This window comes from Lipotes vexillifer, unplaced genomic scaffold (genome assembly GCF_000442215.2).
Source record: "Lipotes vexillifer unplaced genomic scaffold, Lipotes_vexillifer_v1.1 scaffold70, whole genome shotgun sequence".
Taxonomy (NCBI): domain Eukaryota; kingdom Metazoa; phylum Chordata; class Mammalia; order Artiodactyla; family Lipotidae; genus Lipotes; species Lipotes vexillifer.
Window position 1 is genome coordinate 1,084,457 of NW_006789896.1, and position 20,177 is coordinate 1,104,633.

The window sequence follows — 20,177 nt, forward strand, 5'->3', positions numbered from 1 at the left end:
CCCGGACCGGGGCACGAACCTGTGTCCCCTGCATTGGCAGGCGGACTCTCAACCATTGTACCACCAGGGAAGCCCTCTTTTAAGTTTTTAGGACTTTTACGGCAGGGTTGATTTGGAAGTTCACGCTAGTCCCAGTGAAGTGGAAAGACCCTTCCCTGGGGTTCAGACATACCTGGGTTTACATCTGGGCTCTGTCCCTTTCATGTTATGTGATCCTAGGCAGCTACCTAATCATTCTGAACTTCAGTTTCCTCAACTATAAAATAGGAACAATACTTCTAAGGTCCTTATGAGAACTAAACAAGGTAATATGCATACAATTTCCATACCTGTATCTGGTAGATGTAAATACGCAGTATGTGGCAAATTATTGCTGCTGTTCTTGGCAATTGCAGTCATCATTGTGGTGTGGTCTTCCTTAACGGACTGGAAATGACGTCAGTGCAAATGCTTGGAGAATTTTTTGTTGTTGTTCTTTTTGCACATATTGAAGATGATGTGTCTACTGTTTTGCAAAGAGTTACAGGAATAAACCTGTCAGCTAGTTCTGTTGAAGGCACTTAGGAAACGTGTATTACAAGTGAGGAAATAATGGGCCCAGGCTGTCAGCCAGGGTAGTAAACATCCTTTCCTATCCCGGAAACCCATGAACTTTTTCCAGCAACCATCCAGGTGGCCCATTGATCATAGAAGTGAATATTTTTCTTTTGAACCAATACTCGTGGGGGTTATTTAAGTATACTGGAGCCACACGATTTAATTGATTCTTTTTAACATATTTGATGTGTTTCTATACCTGTTTTTCAGTATTTTTATTTGCTTATTCTTTTTTTCTATTTTAAACTCCTTGATTCAAAGTCTGTATCTTCTTCCTTTCGGGTTTTTCTCAGAGTCTAGTAATGTTTTCCCATTGGTGGGCATACAGTGATGTATTGCTAGTAAGAAAGATTTCCCAAAAATAATATTCCATTAAAAATATATTTATTTATTTATTTATTTATTTATTTGGCTGCGCCGGGTCTTAGTTGCGGCGTGTGGGATCTTTTAGTAGCAGCATGCGGGCTGCTTAGTTGCAGCATTTGGGCTCTTAGTTGTGGCATGCATGTGGGATCTAGTTCGCTGACCAGGGATCGAACCTGGGCCCCCTGCATTAGGAACGCAGAGTCTTAACCGCTGGACCACCAGGGAAGTCCCCAGTATTCCATTTTTAAAGGTATAGAGGGGAGGGGACTCTGTTGATGGTGTGATGTATTTATATCTAGTGTGTGCTAAATCTTGGATTTAATAGACACGTCATGGACATTAGTTTCTGCTTGAGGACTCCAAGCCCCATGAGGTTTCAAGTTTGGGGATATTCCTCAGATGTGATGTCAACAAAAAGAAAGCCGAGTCTATTTTTTCTTGGCCTATTTTTCTGTAACTTCAGAGAGTATACTGAAACTTTTGTAATGGAAGGTTTTTCATTATTTGGGCAAAGGACAATCTTAAGTGTGATACTGAATGCATTTTTTTCTCCCTGCCAGTTCACTAACGAAGCAGCAGAAAAAGTCACATGAGTCAGTGCTTAAATAGACCATCCAGGGAAGTTGTTGCATGGCGTCATTCCTCTGTCGTCTGCTTCATAAAAGTTTTTTTTTTTTTTTTTTTTTTTTGCGGTACGCGGGCCTCTCACTGTTGTGGCCTCTCCCGTTGTGGAGCACAGGCTCCGGACATGCAGGCTCAGCGGCCATGGCTCACGGGCCCAGCCGCTCCGCGGCATGTGGGATCTTCCCGGACTGGGGCACGAACCTGTGTCCCCTGCATCGGCAGGTGGACTCTCAACCACTGAGCCACCAGGGAAGCCCCATAAAAGCTTTGAAGGCTAGTGTTTCTCAAATGTGCATACAAGTCCCCCGAGAATCTTGCTAAAGTGCAAATTCTGCTTCAGTAGGTCTGGAGTGGGGTGTCAGACTCTGCATTTCAGTAAGCTCCCAGCTTTGGCCACCCCCAGAGTAGCAAGGCTTTAGGCTGTGTGTGGAGGAGGAGGTGGGGTTCTTTCATGGTTCGTGGTCCTGTGCTCACCAGTCTGAGTGTGGGTATTTCTCTTTGATCTGTCCAGGTTTGGTCGCTGGCTACAGTAGCTACGGATCTTTGCCTTGGTCCGAAGTCTGACCCAGATTTGGAAACACCCTGGGCTCGACATCCATTTGGGCGACAGCTACTGGAGTCCCTGTAGGTTTTGAGAGCTGAAAGTGAAGAAAATGAGTGATGTCAATTTTAGGTCTATAAACACTTTCAGTGTTTTTGTCTAAGAGAAAAGTGCAAAGCCCTGAGGCGTGAGAAGAGGAAGTGAGACCTTTCCTTTTAGGGCTGCTATAATTTCTGTGCAGAACTCACTTCTTAGAGCAGAAGGAATTATACAGTATTTGTCATTTATAACAAGGATTTGGGACTCATGTGTCCTTGAGAGAGTTATGCTTTGGCCCAGGAGTACATCAGTCTGAACACAGGAGTTTGAGTTCTTGAGGTAGAAAGTTTCTTGGGTGCTGTAGAATCTCGCCCCTGAGAGCAGGTTAGAGACTTGCACGTTGGCCTTCGTGTTTTCCAAAGGCCACGATGCATTCACCCCGTTAGACAGTTTATGAAAACCTTGAGTTTGTGTTTGATTTATTGCACTGAAATATGGCAAACTGGAAATACAGTGTGCAAAATGATTCACAACCAGGAAAAGCCACTTGAGGCTCCAAGACAGGGAGGCCCAGGTCCTGACAGAGAGACGGAAAAGCTCTCCTTCCTTCAGCTGGAGGTTTGCTTTCCCTACTTGTTGAGGCCAGACCTGGGACACGTGCTCATGCTTCAGGTTGCCCATGGTGCTTGTTCTCCCCACTTCATTTGAGGCTCATGAGATAGTGTGAAGACACCTTAAAGTTATTAGACATTGCTTGGTAGGAAAGTATCAATATTATTGCATCACCAAGGCCAAAGTCCCTGGGATCTCTACCTCACATTCTATCTAGCACAGTTGTACTGAAAGGAGCAAAGGGGATGTGAGGACCTAAAAGGTAAAACTATCCCCTATTGTTCTTACTTAATAGCTCAGACTCATAATGCCACCTCCCGAGTCCGTGACCTGCTCCCCATACTGTGGTGGCACCGTGCTCCCTAAGCACCTCCATGTAGCCTTAGGTCATATGAATGGAGGACATAGAAACCCCCCAGGAAGCAGTGTGATGCCTCCTTGGAGTTGGGGAGGCCGAGAGAGCATGGATGGCCTCACTCAGATGGGAGCTGAGTCTCCTTAATTCTTGAAGAAGCTCCATGCAAGTCTGAGCCCAGGCCTGGATGCCAGCTAGGAGCTTTCAGATTGGTTATATCTGGGTCATGTGTAATACTCAGATACATGTTATTCCAGAACAAATTTAGCCAAACTCAAAGTCGATCATGCCCCCGGATCTGCAGAAAGCCCTCGTTCCTGATGGGGGCTTTTGAGGCAGAATCAAGAATTCTCCCTTCTTTTATGGTTTATCACAGAACGTAGTTCCCTGTGCTATACAGTAGGACCTTGTGGTTTATCCATTCTATATAAATGATAATGGAAAAGAGTATGAAAAAGAATGTATATATATGTATAACTGAAGAACTTGGCTGTACAGTAGAAATTGACACAACACTGTAAATAAACTATACTTCAATAATATAAATTTTAAAAAAAATTCTGACATCCTACCCCGATGGCGACAACCTGCCGCTATCATGACAGTCATCCTTCCCCCTGCCCTTCTCGTGACTTCTCCTTTCCTGCCCCCTTTCTCTCCAGGCTGGCTCATTACTGCCGGCTCCGGGACGTGCAGACGTTGGCTATGCTCTGCAGTGTATTTGAAGCCCAGTCTCGGCCTCAGGGGATACCAAACCCCTTTGGGCCTTTTCCCAGCCGCTCATCTAACCTTGTGGTGTCCCACAGTCGATACGTAAGTTGGGGGTTTCCTAGTGTGAGTTTGACTTTTCCCAGAGGTCGCCGTCATGGGGAACGGCACTCTCACGCTGCTCCTGTTTGCTCTGCAGCCCAGCTTTACATCCTCTGGTTCCTGCTCGAGTATGTCCGACCCAGGATTCAACACTGGTGGCTGGAACATAGGTTGGTATGGCCTTAGCCCACCCTGGGTTTTTGTTTTTTTTTTTAAACATCTTTATTGGAGTATAATTGCTTTACAGTGGTGTGTTAGTTTCCACGCTGGGTTTTTATACTCTAAATGTGGTGTGCGATTTAATATGTAATCTTTACTTGATGAATACTCTCCATATTTTTCCTTGTTTCTCATTGCCACGCGCACACACACACACACACACACACACACACACACAGTGCGCCGCGAAGCTTGCGGGATCTTAGTTCATCTTAGTTCCCCGACCAGGGATCGAACCTGGGCCCGCTGCAGTAGAAGCTTGGAGTCTTAACCACGGGACTGCCAGGGAATTCCCCCTCTTTGCCCATTTATTTATTTATTTATTCATTTATTTATTTATTTATGCGTTGGGTCTTCGTTGCTGCACACAGGCTTTCTCTAGTTGCGGCGAGCAGGAGCTACTCTGTTGTGGTGCACGGGCTTCTCATTACCGTGGCTTCTCTTGTTGCGGAGCATGGGCTCTAGGTGCACGGGCTTCAGTAGTTGTGGCACACAGGCTCAGTAGTTGTGGCTCATGGGCTCTAGAGCTCAGGCTCAGTAGTTGTGGCTCATGGGCTTAGTTGCTCCGTGGCATGTGGAATCTTCCCAGACCAGGACTCAAACCCGTGTCCCCTGCATTGGCAGGCAGATTCTTAACCACTGCGTCACCAGGGAAGCCCCCCCCCCCCCCATTGCCCTTTAAATTGAGTATGAAGGGGATACTGTAGTCAGCAAGGTCTGGGCTTTTCGTGTTTGAACAGGCTGGTTTCTGGTCTCTCTGCCTTGCTGGGTTGCTTTCCATCTTGTAACCTTAAGAAACTGACAGTGGGACTTCCCAGTGTCCCCCCCCACCAAGTGCTAACCTTTATCCTTTCTCCTGCACAAGCCCCTTTCTCGACCGTCTGCCACTTCCTGTTACCTCCCTCTCCCCACGTACCTCCTTCAGGGTAGAGAAATAAAGCTGAGCCTGGTTCCAGCTGGCCGTAAAGGTCTATTTAATGAGGAAGTGTATTTGTGTTTTCTGGATTTTTAAAATTTCTTTTTAAAAATGATCTTAGTTTTGTTGATTACAAAAGTACTATTTGCCCAGTGAAGAAAAACAAAACAAAAAGCGTTAGTGGAGAAAATAGTAATCATTGATTCCCCCATCTAGAAATAACATCTGTTAACATTCCAGAACATTTTCTTCCAATCTTTGTGTGTGTGTGTGTGTGGGGGGGGTGTCATTCTATATTTGTGGTTTTTGTGTTCCATTTTTGATTTTGTCATGAGCATTTTCTCATGTCATTTAAAGAGTTTTTATAAGTAATGCCTGCCTAACAGTCTACATCATCTCTACCATAACTTGCTTAATCATTATGTGTGTACTTAATTATCAAGTAACCTTAATAGTAAACACCTAGACAAAAAGGTAAGGCTAAGAAAGTGTTCTCTTTAGTTCCATTTCTCAGGATCTTCAGCTTAGCTTATCTTTCCTCCAGGGCATAAATTGGACACATGTGCATTATGAGAGTTTTCAGGTATTTCCCATGCCTTTTCTGATTGATTTTCATCTTCTCTTCCCATTTGATTTTTTTCAGTGGGAAGAGAGACAGAGCACATATCTTCACCCTGGGGAGAGTCCTCACCAGAAGAAATCCGATTTGGGAGTCTGACCTACAGTGATCCTCGTGAGCGAGAGCGTGACCAGCACGATAAAAATAAAAGGTAACGACCTTCGCGGGTGGGAGCTGCAATTTCATGACGCTTAGATTCTCCAAAATCAGGACTCTTAGCACCTTATGTGTCATTTGTTATATTAAGTGCTGTTTGGCCTTGAGCTTGTTTCTCTTAAAGGAACTGACTGGAATTTTGAATTTGATCCAGGCTTCTGGACCCCGCCAATACCCAGCAATTTGATGACTTTAAGAAATGCTACGGAGAAATCCTCTACCGCTGGGGTCTGAGGGAGAAACGAGCTGAAGTGTTGAAGTTTGTTTCCTGCCCTCCTGATCCTCACAAAGGAATCGGTGAATAAGAATTTCTTTCTGTTCCCATCACTCTCTGAAAAGTCCTATAATTTAATGTGCCCATAACATAATACTTGGAATGAAGTTCCAGTTTCTCATTTATAAGCAGAAATTTCTGAAGCATTTTGAGTCGGTTCCAAGCTTCTGAAAACCCTGGCATTTCATGAGGTGATTACATTTTTATTGTAATGGAAGAAATTTTCCATACAATCCTCAGATGTTGATTGGAGGTAGGGATATTTATTCAGTGATTCAACTAGTGTTTATCAAATTCCTCTCAGTCACAGTGCTAGCACACTCACTCCTTCCCGCGGTGGAACTCACAGACCAGTGGGAGAGAAAAATATAATTACAAATTGTGATCAGTATTTATGAGCCAACAAAAGGGGTGTTGGGGCAGGGAAGCAGGGGGGGAGAATCTTAGAAGATATGTCGAGCTGTATCGGGAAGGCTTTCTGAGGAGCTGAGGTTTGCAGGATGGGGTGGAGCCACACTTGCAGCGAGAGAGCAGCACGAAGGGCATCCCGTGCAGAGGGAGCAGGTCCATGGGGGAAATAACTTGTTCTTCTAAACAAGTGGAGGAAGACCAGTGTGGCTAGAACATAATGAGTGAGAAGAGTGATGTAAAATTAGACTGTAAGATAGTCAGACTTGAGAGTCATGGTAAAGAATTTGGATTATATTCTAAGTCCAATGGTGAGCTTCAGAGGACATTAATAGGTAAGTTATATGACTTCCCTGGTGGTCCAGTGCTTAGGACTCTGTGCTTTCACTGCCATGGGCCTGGGTTTGATCCCTGGTCAGGGAACTAAGATCCCGCAAGCCGTGTGGTGAGGCCAAAAAAAAAAAAAAAGTAAGTGATATGCTCTGGTTTCCATTGTAAGAGGATCCCTTTGGCTGTTATAGGAAGAAAGGGTTGGAGGAGGATAGAAGCAGAGGTAGGAAGGCCATTTGAAGATTCTTAGAGTAGTCAGAGAGAGATGGACGGCCTAGTCTCAAGGTGACATCAGTGAAGGTGGAGAGAGATGAGTGGAGTAAAAATGTATTTTAGAGGTAGTCTCAATATGACTTACTAACAAGTTGGGTATGGGCTTGAGGAGAAGAGGCAAAGCTTAGATGATTCCCAAGTTTCCAGCTCCAGCAACTGGGTAGATGGTGGTGCCATATTCTACGATAGAAAAGATTGGAAGAAAATTGAAAACTCAGTTTGGGACAGTTGGAAATGTTGGTAAGGTTTGGACTGTAGAAATCATGCAGGCAGTTGGATATGAGTCTGGAGCTGAAAGGACAGTTCAGGGATAAAACTAGGAGTGTGGGAATCTTCCCCATGTCGGTGGTGTTCAAGCTGTGAGAGTTTAGTGCATTTACCTGGGAGCTGGGGGGTGGGGTGGAAGAGGATGGGAGGAGCATATAAGAGAGCCCACTTACTCTGGGCCTTGAGAGAAACCAGGACTTGGGGATTGAGTCTTGGAGGAAGAACCAGAAACAGAGACTTAGAATGAGATATCAGTGAGTTTTGAGGAAAAGCAAGACTGTACTATGAAAGAAGCTAAGAGAAGAGATGTTTTCTAAAGAGTGACATGGGGCTTCCCTGATGGCGCAGTGGTTGAGAGTCCGCCTGCCGATGCAGGGGACACGGGTTCGTGCCCCGGTCCGGGAGAATCCCCCATGCCACAGAGCAGCTGGGCCCGTGAGCCATGGCGGCTGAGCCTGCGCCGTCCGGAGCCTGTGCTCTGCAACGGGAGAGGCCACAACAGTAAGAGGCCCACGTACCGTTAAAAAAAAAAAAAAAAAAGTGACATGAAAGACAGATACAAGAGTGGACTGAACACACACTGATTTCCTTTCTCCCCCAGATCCTGCCAAAGTGTCTACATAGAGCTTTTCTGTAAAGACACAACCATGCAAGGAGAAGTAATGTTGGCAGTAAAACTTGGGACCTGGTGGGGCAGATAGGTTAGTGATACCTGATCTCACGGGGAGAAAGCTGAGCCCTGAACTGGCAGGCAGAAAAACAGCAACGCACATGGCTGAACCCCCAGGTGGCTCAGGCATTAGTGGTACCACGTACCTCTGCAAGTGGCGTGAAGGTGAGGTCAAAAACAGGAGTATCGTGTCATGGCCTTTCTAGGGTCCCCAGATCCCCACTCCTAGTTTGCAGAGCAGTTATCACCTTTCCTCTCCCCCAGCAGAAAATGGAAGTTCATTCTCCAAAGAAGGTGGACACATTTCCCAATAAAGGGGCCGCCACATAGCTAGCCTATGAATGAGGAAAGACCCAGGAATATAGAGAAGATCCTAGAAGCTTCCAGAGAGAGAAAACAGGTCACATACAAAGGATAGGAATATGAATAACATCACACTTCTCGGGAGCAGTGAACTAGATACTGGAACTAGATGACAACAGTGCAGCAGTGCCTTCCCTGTTCTCAAGAAAATGATCCTCTTAGAATTCTAACCTAGAATTCTGTGCCCAAGTTATCCATCAAGTGTAAAAGTAGGCCTCCAGCCTATCCAAGGAGGAGAAATAGATTCATGCCAGGAAACCAGGGTGTTGGGATGATGGTGAAGGGAGATGTACGTGACAGACCTGAAGACAGACCAGTCCAGGTTGGAGCTTCAGAGCATTGTCTCCAAGAAGAGAAAAAAAAAATCTGTGTATTTCAGTATATATAGTGTATTTCGGTATTCAGTGTATTTACAGAAGATTCAAATGTTTGGAGATGAATTATCAATAAGTATGTAACTAAGCAAACAGGAAAAACAAGACTAACTCTAGGAGGAACAAAATGTGCAAGAAAGAAAGGAAGTCATCATGGTACGTAGCTTGGCTTGAATAATATTTACCTAGAGAAATAATGTGAAAACAGTACTGATCCAACCAACTGATAATAGAACCACATGGGGAAGATGAGGAACAGGTGGTACCTGAGTCTGGTTGGGGAGATTGGGGAATGAAAGACCTTCCACCAGGGAAGGTCAAGAGACAGTGCTTAAATATGACAATTAAGAAATAGCTTTATGGGGGCTTCCCTGGTGGCGCAGTGGTTGAGAGTCCGCCTGCCGATGCAGGGGACACGGGTGCAAAATCAATGACACAAGTCTACATCTAGATACAGCCTTACAGAATCTTTGAAAACAAAAATCAGAAAAGCATCTGGCACCTCCTTCTTGGGGGAAAAGTTATTAGGTTAAGGCCAAAAGAACGAAAAAAAAAAAAAAAAAAAAAGAAAGAAAGAAATAGCTTTATGAACGTGTTGTGTAGAGATAGGGAGGTAAGAACAGAAGAAATAGTTAAGAATTTCCTCTAGAGGGTGATGGGTGTGGGAGTGGAAGGGAATGCTGCTTTTCATAACACGATACATAGAATAATTTGACCCTTTAAGTTGTGCGAGTATAGTTTCAATAAAAAAAAAAAAAACTAAACTAATATATAAATACATACATACTAATACATACATTGAATAACAAGGATTATTTTAATATGGATTATCTTTTTTTAAATTAATTTATTTTTTTAAATTTTTGGTTGTGTTGGGTCTTTGTTGCTCTGCACGGGCTTTCTCTAGTTTTGGCGAGCGGGGGCTACTCTTCGTTGCGGTGCGCAGGCTTCTCATTGTCCTGTCTTCTCTTGTTGCAGAGCATGGGCTTTAGATGCGCAGGCTTCAGTAGTTATGGCACGTGGGCTCAGTAGTTGTGGCTCGTGGGCTCTAGAGTGCAGGCTCAGTAGTTGTGGCACACGGGCTTAGTTGCTCCGTGGCATGTGGGATCTTCCTGGGCCATGGCTCGAACCCATGTCCCCTGCATTGGCAGGCGGATTCTTAACCACTGCGTCACCAGGGAAGCCCCAAATATGGATTATCTTGGTGTGCGTACATAAAGAAATGCAGACAGAAAATGCTATTTGGGTACATATTTTTCAGAGCATCTACATGCATGAAAGTATATCAGGGAGAGATTAATGATGGCCTGGAGCAATTTGTCTTTTAAAATTAGTTTCCAGGAAAATAAATGAATCGCAGAGATATGTAACTAATGTGTCAATCCGTCAATCAGACGTATTGACATCTCCTATTATAAAGGTCGTGCTGGGTTCTGTGGGCTGGACCAAGAACTGTAAGGTGTGGTTTGGGGAGGGGGTCATTCAAGAAGTCTATAATCCTATCAGAGATATGAAACAGAAGCTCATGAAGACTTAAATGATGTTTGAGAATGAATAGTCTGTCCTAATACCATTACAAACAATGCTACAAAATTTCAGAAAGAAGGGGGGAGTGTGGATTGTGGAAGAGTCACAGACAAAAACATTAAGTATTTCATCCTTAAAGTTTTTCCTTTGGAAGAGTCAGACTCTACCCAAATACAGGAAATAGCAGGTATTGAATATGACAAGGTTGCCAGGTTGGTCTCCTCCTGTTGGAAAAACAGCAGTTTCCTCTCACACTTATCACATCTGCAAGGGTCACTCCGTATCAGCAGCAAGATTTGAGGGATGAAGTTGTTTTCATTTAGGGGATTAGATATTTAGAGAAAGGACTCCAGGCTTCATTTATTTTGAGGGGATAATGCTAGACAGAGTATCCTTTAAAAAAAAAAAAAGCAAAAAGGAAAAAAAAACTCCATATGCAAGGTGATTTTTGTCTTTGTTTTTTCTATTGAGGTATGAGGCGCTAGGTCAGAATGGTGGTAGAGAAGGTGCAGCCCACTCCCAGTTCCTATCTGCCCACCTGAATTTTATTCAGCAATTTTCTGTTTTGGTTTATTAATTTAATGTCTTATTTACTTGGCTGGTTTTACTTACATTTGTGTAATGTGGTGTTAATTAACACACATAACTCTCCTGTGTGATTAACAAACTAGAATTGTATGACACTAAACCTTTGGAGTTAGCTTCCACCTGGAGGTTCCGTAAAGCCTTGGGAATCATAATTTGATCGTTCCATGTACCAGCAGTATTTTTATTGTCCTTATTAGTTTGTCTGTTAGGAACCAAGAATGATCCATTTCGCCTCTACCAGGTTTCACCTGCAAAGCCTGTACCTGTGATTCTGTGCCTCCTTCCCTGAGATCCCCCAAGTTTATCAGTGTTCCAAGGAAAGACACTTGACAGCTTTGTGGTTTTCATCAGTGTCTTATAGTTTTCCAAGTAAAGGTCTTCTACCTCCTTAGGTAGGTTTATTTCTAGGTATTTTATTCTTTTTGATGTGATGGTAAATGGGATTGTTTCCTTAATTTATCTTCCTGATAGTTCATTGTTAGTGTATAGAAATGCAACAGATTTCTGTATATTAATTTTGTATCCTGCAACTTCCCTGAATTCGTTGATGAGCTCTAGTAGTTTTCTGGTGGTGTCTTTGGGGTTTTCTGTGTATGGTATCATGTCATCTGCAAACAGTGACATTTTTGCTTCTTCCTTTCCAATTTGGATTTCTTTGTTTTTCTTGTCTGTTTGCTGTGGCTAGGACTTCCAGTATTATGTTGAATAAAAGTGGCAAGAGTGGTCATCCTTGTCTTGTTCCTGATATTAGAGGAAATGTTTTCAGCTTTTCACTGTTGAGTATGATGTTAGCTGTGAGTTTGTCATATAAGACCTTTATTATGTTGAGGTATGTTCCCTCTATGCCCACTTTATGGAGAGTTTTTATCATAAATGGATGCTTAATTTTGTCAAAAGCTTTTTCTGCATCTATTGAGATGATCATATGGTTTTTATTCTTCAATTTGTTAATGTGGTGTATCACACAGATTGATTTGCTGAAAAATCCTTGCATCCGTGGGATGAATCCACTTGATCAACGTGTATGATCCTTTTAGTGTATTGTTGGATTCAGTTTGTTAAAATTTTGTTGAGAATTTTTGCATCTGTGTTCATCAGTGATATTGGCCTGTAATTTTCTTTTTTTGTGTGTGGTATCTTTGTCTGGTTCTGGTATCAGGGTGATGCTGACCTTGTAAATTACGAGTGTTCCTTCCTCTGTGATTTTTTGGAATAGTTTGAGAAGGATAGGTGTTAACTCTTCTCTAAATGTTTGGTAGAATTCACCCGTCAAGCCTTCTGATCCTGGACTCTTTTTTGTTGGGAGTTTTTAAATTACTGATTGAATTTCATTACTGGTAATTGGTCTGTTCATATTTTCTTTTTCTTCCTGGTTCAGTCTTGGGAGATTGTACATTTCTAAGCGATTTTGAACACATTCCACATCCCTTTGTACCTCCTAAAGTGACAAAAGTTAGCACATTTACCAGCATCACCCAAAGTGGATGCATACTCTTACCAACTGTTAACTGGTGGTCATGCCATTATGTGCAACAATGAGCGGCAAGAAAGAATATTAAAATTATGCTCAGCGACTTAGTGTTTTTGTATTTTTTCTCTTTGGGAATTGAAATCCATTTAGAAATTGTCCACACCCCTAAAGATTATTTGTTAGTTAAGTGAAGTATAAGTTCAAAGTCTTAAAGTTAATAAGGATGTTAGAAATTATGTTTAAGTGACACACTAAAAAGAAACATGATTACTAATGATGTATGGAATTTTTCAGCAAGATGACATTTTAATTATTTTACCCAGATAGAAGTGGAGAATAGTTTACATATACAGTTATCTCAAGTGCCAAAGAACAACCCTTTTAAAAAGACGTGTTATTATCATTCAGCTTACGTGAACACACAGTTTTTACATTTTCATAATTTTAAATGTTGAATCTTTTCAAACCAATAAAACCAGTAAAGGAAACTTAAGAAATATTAACCAGTTTTTAATGAGAACACAAAGCAAAGTCTTACATAATATATACAGTTATGCTCTACAGAACTAGAACAAAAAATTTTTTAATTTGTATGGAAACACAAAAGACCCCACATAGCCAAAGCAATCCTGAGAAAGAAAAATGGAGCTGGAGGAATCAGGCTCCCTAACTTCAGACTGTACTACAAAGCTACAGCAATCAAAACAGTGTGGTACTGGTGCAAAAACAGAACTATAGATCAATGGAACAGGATAGAAAGCCCAGAGATAAACCCATGCACCTTTGGTCAATTAATCTATGACAGAGGAGGCAAGAATATACAATGGAGAAAAGACAGTCTCTTCAATAACTGGTGCTGGAAAAACTGGGCAACTACATGTAAAAGAATGAAATTAGAACACTCTCTAACATCATACTCAAAAATAAACTCAAAATGGATCAAAGACCTAAATGTAAGGCCAGACACTATAAAACTCTTAGAGGAAAACATAGGCAGAACACTCTTTGACATAAATCGCAGCAATATCTTTTTTGATCTGTCTCCTAGAGTAATAAAAATAAAAACAAAAATAAATGAGACCTAATTAAGCTTAAAAGCTTCTGCAGAGCAAGGGAAACCATAAACAAAACAAAAAGACAACCCACAGAATGGGAGAAAATGTTTGCAAATGAAGCGACCAATAAGGAATTAATCTCCAAAATATGCAAACAGCTTATGCAGCTCTGTATCAAAAAAAACCCCAAACAACCCAATCAAAGAATGGGCAGAAGACCTAAATAGACATTTCTCCAAAGAAAACATACAGATGGCCAAAAAGCACATGAAAAGGTGCTCAACATCACTAATTATCAAAGAAATGCAAATTAAAACTACAATGAGGTATCACCTCACACCAGTCAGAATGGCCATCATCAAAAAGTCTACAAACAATAAATGCTGGAGGGGGTGTGGAGATAAGGGTACCCTCCTACACTGTTGGTGGGAATGTAAATTGGCGTAACCACTATAGAGGTTCCTTAACAAACTAAAAATCGAACTACTATATGATCCAGCAATCCTACTCCAGGACATATATCCAGAGAAAAACATACTTTGAAAAGACACATTCATCTCTATGTTCATAGCAGCACTATTCACAATAGCCAAGACATGGAAGCAACTTAAGTGTCCACCGACAGATGAATGGATAAAGAAGATGTGACACGTATATACAATGGAATATTATTCAGGCATAAAATAACAAAATAATGCTATTTGCAGCATCATGGATGAACCTAGAGATTATCATACTAAGTGAAGTAAGCCAGAAAGAGAAAGAGAAATACCATATGATATCACTCATATGTGGAATCTGATTTTTTTTAAATGATACAAACGAACTTACTTACAAAACAGAAACAGACTTACAGATACTGAAAACAAACTTATGGTTACCAAAGGGGAAACGTGACGGGGGAAGGATAAATCAAGAACTTGGGATTAACATACACACATTACTATATATGATAGATAACCAACTAGGACCTACTATAGAGCACAGGGAACTCTACTCAATATTCTGTGATAACCTATATGAGAAAAGAATCTGAAAATGAATGAATATACATATATATGTATAACTGAATCACTTTGCTGTATACTTGAAACTAACACAACATTGTAAATCAACTATACTCCAATAAATTTTTTTTAAAAAGTTATGCTTAGAGAAAGAAGACAGCTTTTTTCTGGGGGGGCGGGGGCGCTGCGTTGGGTCTTCCTTGCTGTGTGCGGCCTTTCTCTAGTTGCAGTGAGCGGGGGCTACTCTTCCTTGCGGTGCGTGGGCTTCTCATTGTGGTGGCTTCTCTTGTTGCAGAGCACAGGCTCTAGGTGCACAGGCTTCAGTAGTTGCAGCACATGGGCTCAGTAGTTGCAGCACGCGGGCTTCAGTAATCATGGTGCACGGGCTTAGTTGCTCCATGGCATGTGGGATCTTCCCGGACCAGGGCTCGAATCCGTGACCTCTGCATGGGCAGGTGGAGTCTTAACCACTGCGCCACCAGGGAAGTCCCAAGACATAGCTATTTTTAACCCAAATTTTCAAACCAGTTTATCTCAGGATTTGCTTTAACTAGGAACGACCATAAAATTTTTTCCTTAGTTGCCATGTATTTAGAGTCTCCATTTGTCCGTGTTTATGACTATGTGTTGTGGTGAAGCAGAGGAGCTGGCTTTGATGGAAGAAAGAAACCAGGACCCTTCCTCTACAGTAGGAGGTGAAAGAAGAGGGAGATGTGACGATTTGGGGGTGTTGAGATGAAGTGTCCCCCATTGGAAGGCTTCTCTTTTCTTAGGGAAGGGAGGGAAGAGGCCATCGGGTGAGAGAGAGAGAGGCATGTGGGAGGGGTTTAAGAACATGGCAGAGGTGTGAGGTGGGCACCTGGGAGTCGGGGAGGAAGAGCCTGACCACTGCACACAAGCCAGGAGTCTACCTGGAGGTGCGGTCAGTGAGACGAGCATCCTGACGGTGCGCCTTCCCATGGGAACACTCCCGGGCTGACGCGGAGGAGGCCAGGGATGGGGCTCATCCAGGTGAAGGTTTTGCCAGGTGGTACTGTGAGGGAGAGAGGGGCCAAGGAGTTCAGGATATTTGCAAAAAAGTGACTATGGGGCTTCCCTGGTGGCGCAGTGGTTGAGAGTCCGCCTGCCGATGCAGGGGACACGGGTTCATGCCCCGGTCCGGGAAGATCCCACATACCGCGGAGCGGCTGGGCCCGTGAGCCATGGCCGCTGAGCCTGCGCGTCCGGAGCCTGTGCTCCGCAACGGGAGAGGCCACAACAGTGAGAGGCCCGCGTACCGCAAAAAAAAAAAAAAAAGTGACTATGAAGTGGAACCGTGTAATTCAGGCTGGTCAGAGGGGAAACTACAGCCAGAGAGGGGCTGATCGCATGGAAGTGCAAGTGGACTTTGGATAGAATGAAAGACGGTGGTGGATTAGAGGTGAGAGGACAGTGACCTGGGAGGCCAGGTGTACAGAGGGTTAGTGGAGTGGATTTTGAAGATGCCAAGGATTGGGGTGGAGGGAAGATTGAGAACCAAGAGCAGAAGTCTTCAGAGCATGGCGGGGGGGTGTCTAGAATGCCGGTAGATGACAGTAGAGGGAAAGGGGAAAGGCTGGTGAAGGCAGCGGACAGTAGTCTCAAGAGGAGAGTACGGTCTGGAGGCAGCCATGCGCCACCCTCCCCTCCCACCCCTCCATCCTTAGGATGTAAGGCAGAGCTGGCCTTCCCTTCAGAGGAGGCCGAGAAGCAGCGGGGTTTGGTTAGGGCCAGGTGGTGAGGGGACCTTCCCAAAAGAGCCCGTAGAGCACGTGGGAAGGTCTGCACTCGATGCAGCGCAGTGGAAGGCGGTCTGGGAGGGGGAAGGATCTCCAGGTAGCAGGGGGTGAGCAAGGGAGCTGGGCCGTTAACATGGGCCGCCGGGCCCCAGGGCCGTGGCTGAAGCAGACAGGGACTTCGGGGCAGGCGGGGACCAGCAGAGGAGGGCGGTCCTAACCGCTCTCCCCCACGCTGGGGCAGCCCTGTGGTGGCCTGACTCCGTCCATCTTAGGCTGCTGGGTCATTGGCAGGCAGGTAGGGAAGAGATTATAAGACCAATCAGCTCTTGCCTGAGTGTCGACTGATCCTTCAGTGCTTGCAGACAAATGTTTGTTAACTGCCTTCTCTGCATCTGTAGCTGTTGGGGTGGAAGAGGAATGAGGTGGAGCCTCGACCACTGCAGACACTGGGGTTTCCACCCAGGGCCTCGGAGAGCAAGGCGCCTGCTGCACCCTCTGCCCGCACCCTTCCACTGTGGTGATGACAGCAGCTCCTTAGTGAGGTTGTAGAAGGGGTTCTGCCATTAAAAAAAAGAAAATTGAACAGCAGGGGCCTAATAGGATCCTACAGAGTCCCCCAAATGAGCACCTCGTTACTACTCACAATGCCTGGTTCCCCTTTGCAGAACTGAGCTCACCATGTCTCTTTTTCGGCCATCTCCACCCTTCTCCAGAGTTCGGTGTGTACTGCAGCCACTGCCGGAGCGAGGTCAGGGGCACGCAGTGCGCTATCTGCAAAGGCTTCACGTTCCAGTGTGCCATCTGCCACGTGGCCGTGCGAGGGTCGTCCAACTTCTGCCTGACCTGCGGGCATGGGGGACACACCAGCCACATGATGGAGTGGTTTCGGACCCAGGAGGTGTGTCCCACCGGGTGTGGGTGCCACTGCCTGCTTGAAAGCACTTTCTGAGCTGACAGCCCGTGGGAGTTGTGGGAAATCCCAGAGAACCCGTCAATGCCGGTTGACAAGCTCTCTGCCAGGAGAGAGGCTCCAGAACCCACCCCTAACTAGACAGGGATGTGTTCTCCTCAAAGACTGACACGGTGCCAGCTGTTCATGAGCCTTTGCTTCTCTTTTGTTGGCTGTTGGTGGCATGGATGTCGGTGGAGGAGGACACAGGCAGGTGGAAGTTTTCTTGGAGAAAAGCACCTGCCTCCAGAGCCGTGTTTACCTTTAAGACGACAGCATCCTTTCTGATGCCATCAGAGAGATCAAGGTTGGTTGCAAAGGACAGTCTCCTGAGCCAAAGGACAGTGGACAAATGGGCCTGTGACATAAGTTTATGCATTTATGAACTGATGCACTGTGGCTTTTTAAAATATACTTAAATTATAAATATGTAATGTACTTAAGGATCCTTAAGATGTATTTTTTTGTTTATTTCTCTTCCAGCTATTCTCCCTTGGCTAATAAAATTCTAGTAATCGTTTGAAAAACAAAGAGATGAAGTTGAATGATATTTTAGTGAATCTTTTTTTATTCTACTTCTAACTGAAATTAACTCTTTGGGATAGGACCAAAGTCAGTGCTCATATTTTCAAAGGAAATGCTGATTTGCTTTTGTCATCCAACAGGAGAAAATAGAATTTGACATTTAGGGTTCTTCCCAACCCCAAGAGTTTTTTTTTAATCATTTCTTTTAACAAAGGAAAATGAAATCACATGGCAGCATTGCTGTGAGAGTCTCCCGTTGCCACTGTGTAGGTTGGCTGGGTTCCCGTAAGTGCCTTCACTCTTCCCTTGGGCTCCTTCGTAGGCTTTGACCCATGTTTATCTGCATCCACCAATTCTTCAGAATGATTCTCAATGCTTCCCATTTTGTATGTGCCAGGAAAGAGACATCTTCTTTTCAATATTGCTACTGAAATTTATATTTATTTATTTTTAATTTTTATGTTTTTGGCTGCATTGGGTCTTAGTTGCGGCACGAAGGGATCTTTTGTTGCAGCGTGGGCTTCTCTCTAGTTGTGGCATGTGGGCTTTCTGTCTCTAGGTGTGGCGCGCGGGCTCCAGAGCATGTGGGCTCTGTAGTTGTGGCGTGTGGGCTCTCTAGTTGAGGTGCACGGCCTCAGTAGTTGTGGCGCGCAGGCTTAGTTGCCCCGCAGTATGTGGGATCTCAGCTCCCTGACCAGGGATTGAACCCCCGTCCCCTGCATTAAAAGGCAGATTCTTTACCATTGGACCACCAGGGAAGTCCCTATATTTATTTATTAGAATTTTACAATTCCAAATTGATTACCTTAAGAAATATAACTCCATGTCTCAAAATGTGAAAGTGTTGTACATCACTGTGGGTTTTTTTGTTTGTTTGTCTTGTTTTGTTCTTGAATTTTCATTCATTTATTTATTTTTTGGCTGCATTGTGTCTTTGTTGCTGCGCAAGGGCTTTCTCTAGTTGTGGCGAGCGAAGGCTATTCTTCGTTGTGGTGCGCGGGCTTCTCATTGCGGTGGTTTCTCTTGTGGAGCACGGACTCTAGGTGTGCAGGCTTCAGTAGTTGTGGCATGTGGGCTCAGTAGTTGTGATTCACGGGCTCTAGAGCACAGGCTCAGTAGTTGTGGTGCACAGGATTAGTTGCTCTGCAGCATGTGGGATCTTCCCGGACCAGGGCTCGAACCTGCGTCCCCTGCATTGGTAGGCAGATTCTTAACCGCTGCGCCACTGGGGAAGTCTGCATCGCTGTGTTTTAAACTACAGGTCAGGACCCATCAATAGATTGTGAAATCAATGTAGTGGATAAACACCAGAATTTTAAAAAATGAAACAGAGTAGGAGAGACGTATCAGAATTTACCAGACATAGGGTAAACATTGTTTTCTGTAACTTGTTTACCAGTGTATATGCACATACCTGCACATGTGTATAACAGATCACAGTGTAAATTCCTTCCTTCCTGAGGGTTGTGGTCAAAACGTTTTCAAATCACTGTTTTGGATGATGCTTATATGAACATCATCCCTGTGTTACTGGGCACAAAACACCATGACATAAGAAAGGCCTGGATCCTGTGCAGTGAGAGCAGAGCTTTAACCTTGGGCTATGATCCGAGGTAAGATGCCAGCGTCTTTGCAGAGTGGGCTGAATAACTAGGTGTAGTAGGTACATGGGAAGTGGATAAAGGAGGTGGCCAAAGACATCAGAATTTGTTCACTCTTGTTCACTTGTTTATATTGACACTGCTGTAATGGCACCATGGGATAAGTCGACAAGTTTTTACAGTAAGTCCCCTATGTACGAACAGGTTCCATTCCGAGAGTGCGTTCGTAGGTCCAATTTGTAAGTCCGACAAAGTTAGCCTAGGTACCCAACTAACACAACTGGCTATATAGTACCGTACTGTAATAGGTTTATAATAGTTTTCACACAAATAATACATAAAAAACAAACACAAAAAATAAAGACAACATTTTTAATCTTACAGTACAGTACCTTGAAAAGTACAGTAGTACAGCACAACAGCTGGCATACAGGGGCTGGCATCGAGGGAACAGGCAAGAAGAGTTACTGACTGGAGGAGGGAGAGGAGGTGGGAGATGGTAGAGCTGAAGGATCATCAGCAACAGGAGACGGAGGGCCAGCTGCAATTTCACTCACGCCTGACGTTGATGGCAAAGGTTCTGGTTCCTTGCTGGACTGAATTCTATCTACCCTCTTGAAAAAACGGGTAGTAGCTCTTTTTCCTCGTCACAGATGACACGGTAGCACTGGATTGCGTTCTGAATGGCTGCTGCAACCTTCTTGTACCGTTCTGTGTTCGGGTCCTGTGCCTCAAAAACTAACAGTGCCTCCTCAGATAAAGAAAACCCCCTGCCATTTCCTCCGTTGTGAATCTCTTCGGTTCTTCAGTTACTTCTTCCTCTTGTCTCTCTTGGTCCTTTCTCTGGGCCTCCAATTCCATCAGGTCTTCATTAGTAAGCTCCT

At 44.1% G+C, this 20,177-nt stretch overlaps 1 protein-coding gene and 1 non-coding gene across 2 annotated transcripts in view; one reads left to right on the top strand and one right to left on the bottom strand.

Moving 5' to 3' along the window:
- Positions 1-17,689, top strand: part of WDR59 (WD repeat domain 59) — an 89,511-nt gene extending 71,822 nt beyond the window's left edge. The window contains exons 21-26 of the mRNA XM_007462941.1: positions 2,099-2,211; positions 3,797-3,947; positions 4,042-4,114; positions 5,723-5,849; positions 6,009-6,151; positions 16,932-17,689. Of these exons, the coding sequence (XP_007463003.1) occupies positions 2,099-2,211; positions 3,797-3,947; positions 4,042-4,114; positions 5,723-5,849; positions 6,009-6,151; positions 16,932-17,167 (843 nt within the window). The 3' untranslated portion in view covers positions 17,168-17,689. The remainder of the gene's footprint in view (positions 1-2,098; positions 2,212-3,796; positions 3,948-4,041; positions 4,115-5,722; positions 5,850-6,008; positions 6,152-16,931) is intronic.
- On the bottom strand, positions 1,116-1,188 carry TRNAR-CCU (transfer RNA arginine (anticodon CCU)). The gene has a single exon. It is a non-coding gene; the product is annotated as a tRNA-Arg (tRNA).
- Positions 17,690-20,177: the final 2,488 nt, after the last annotated feature.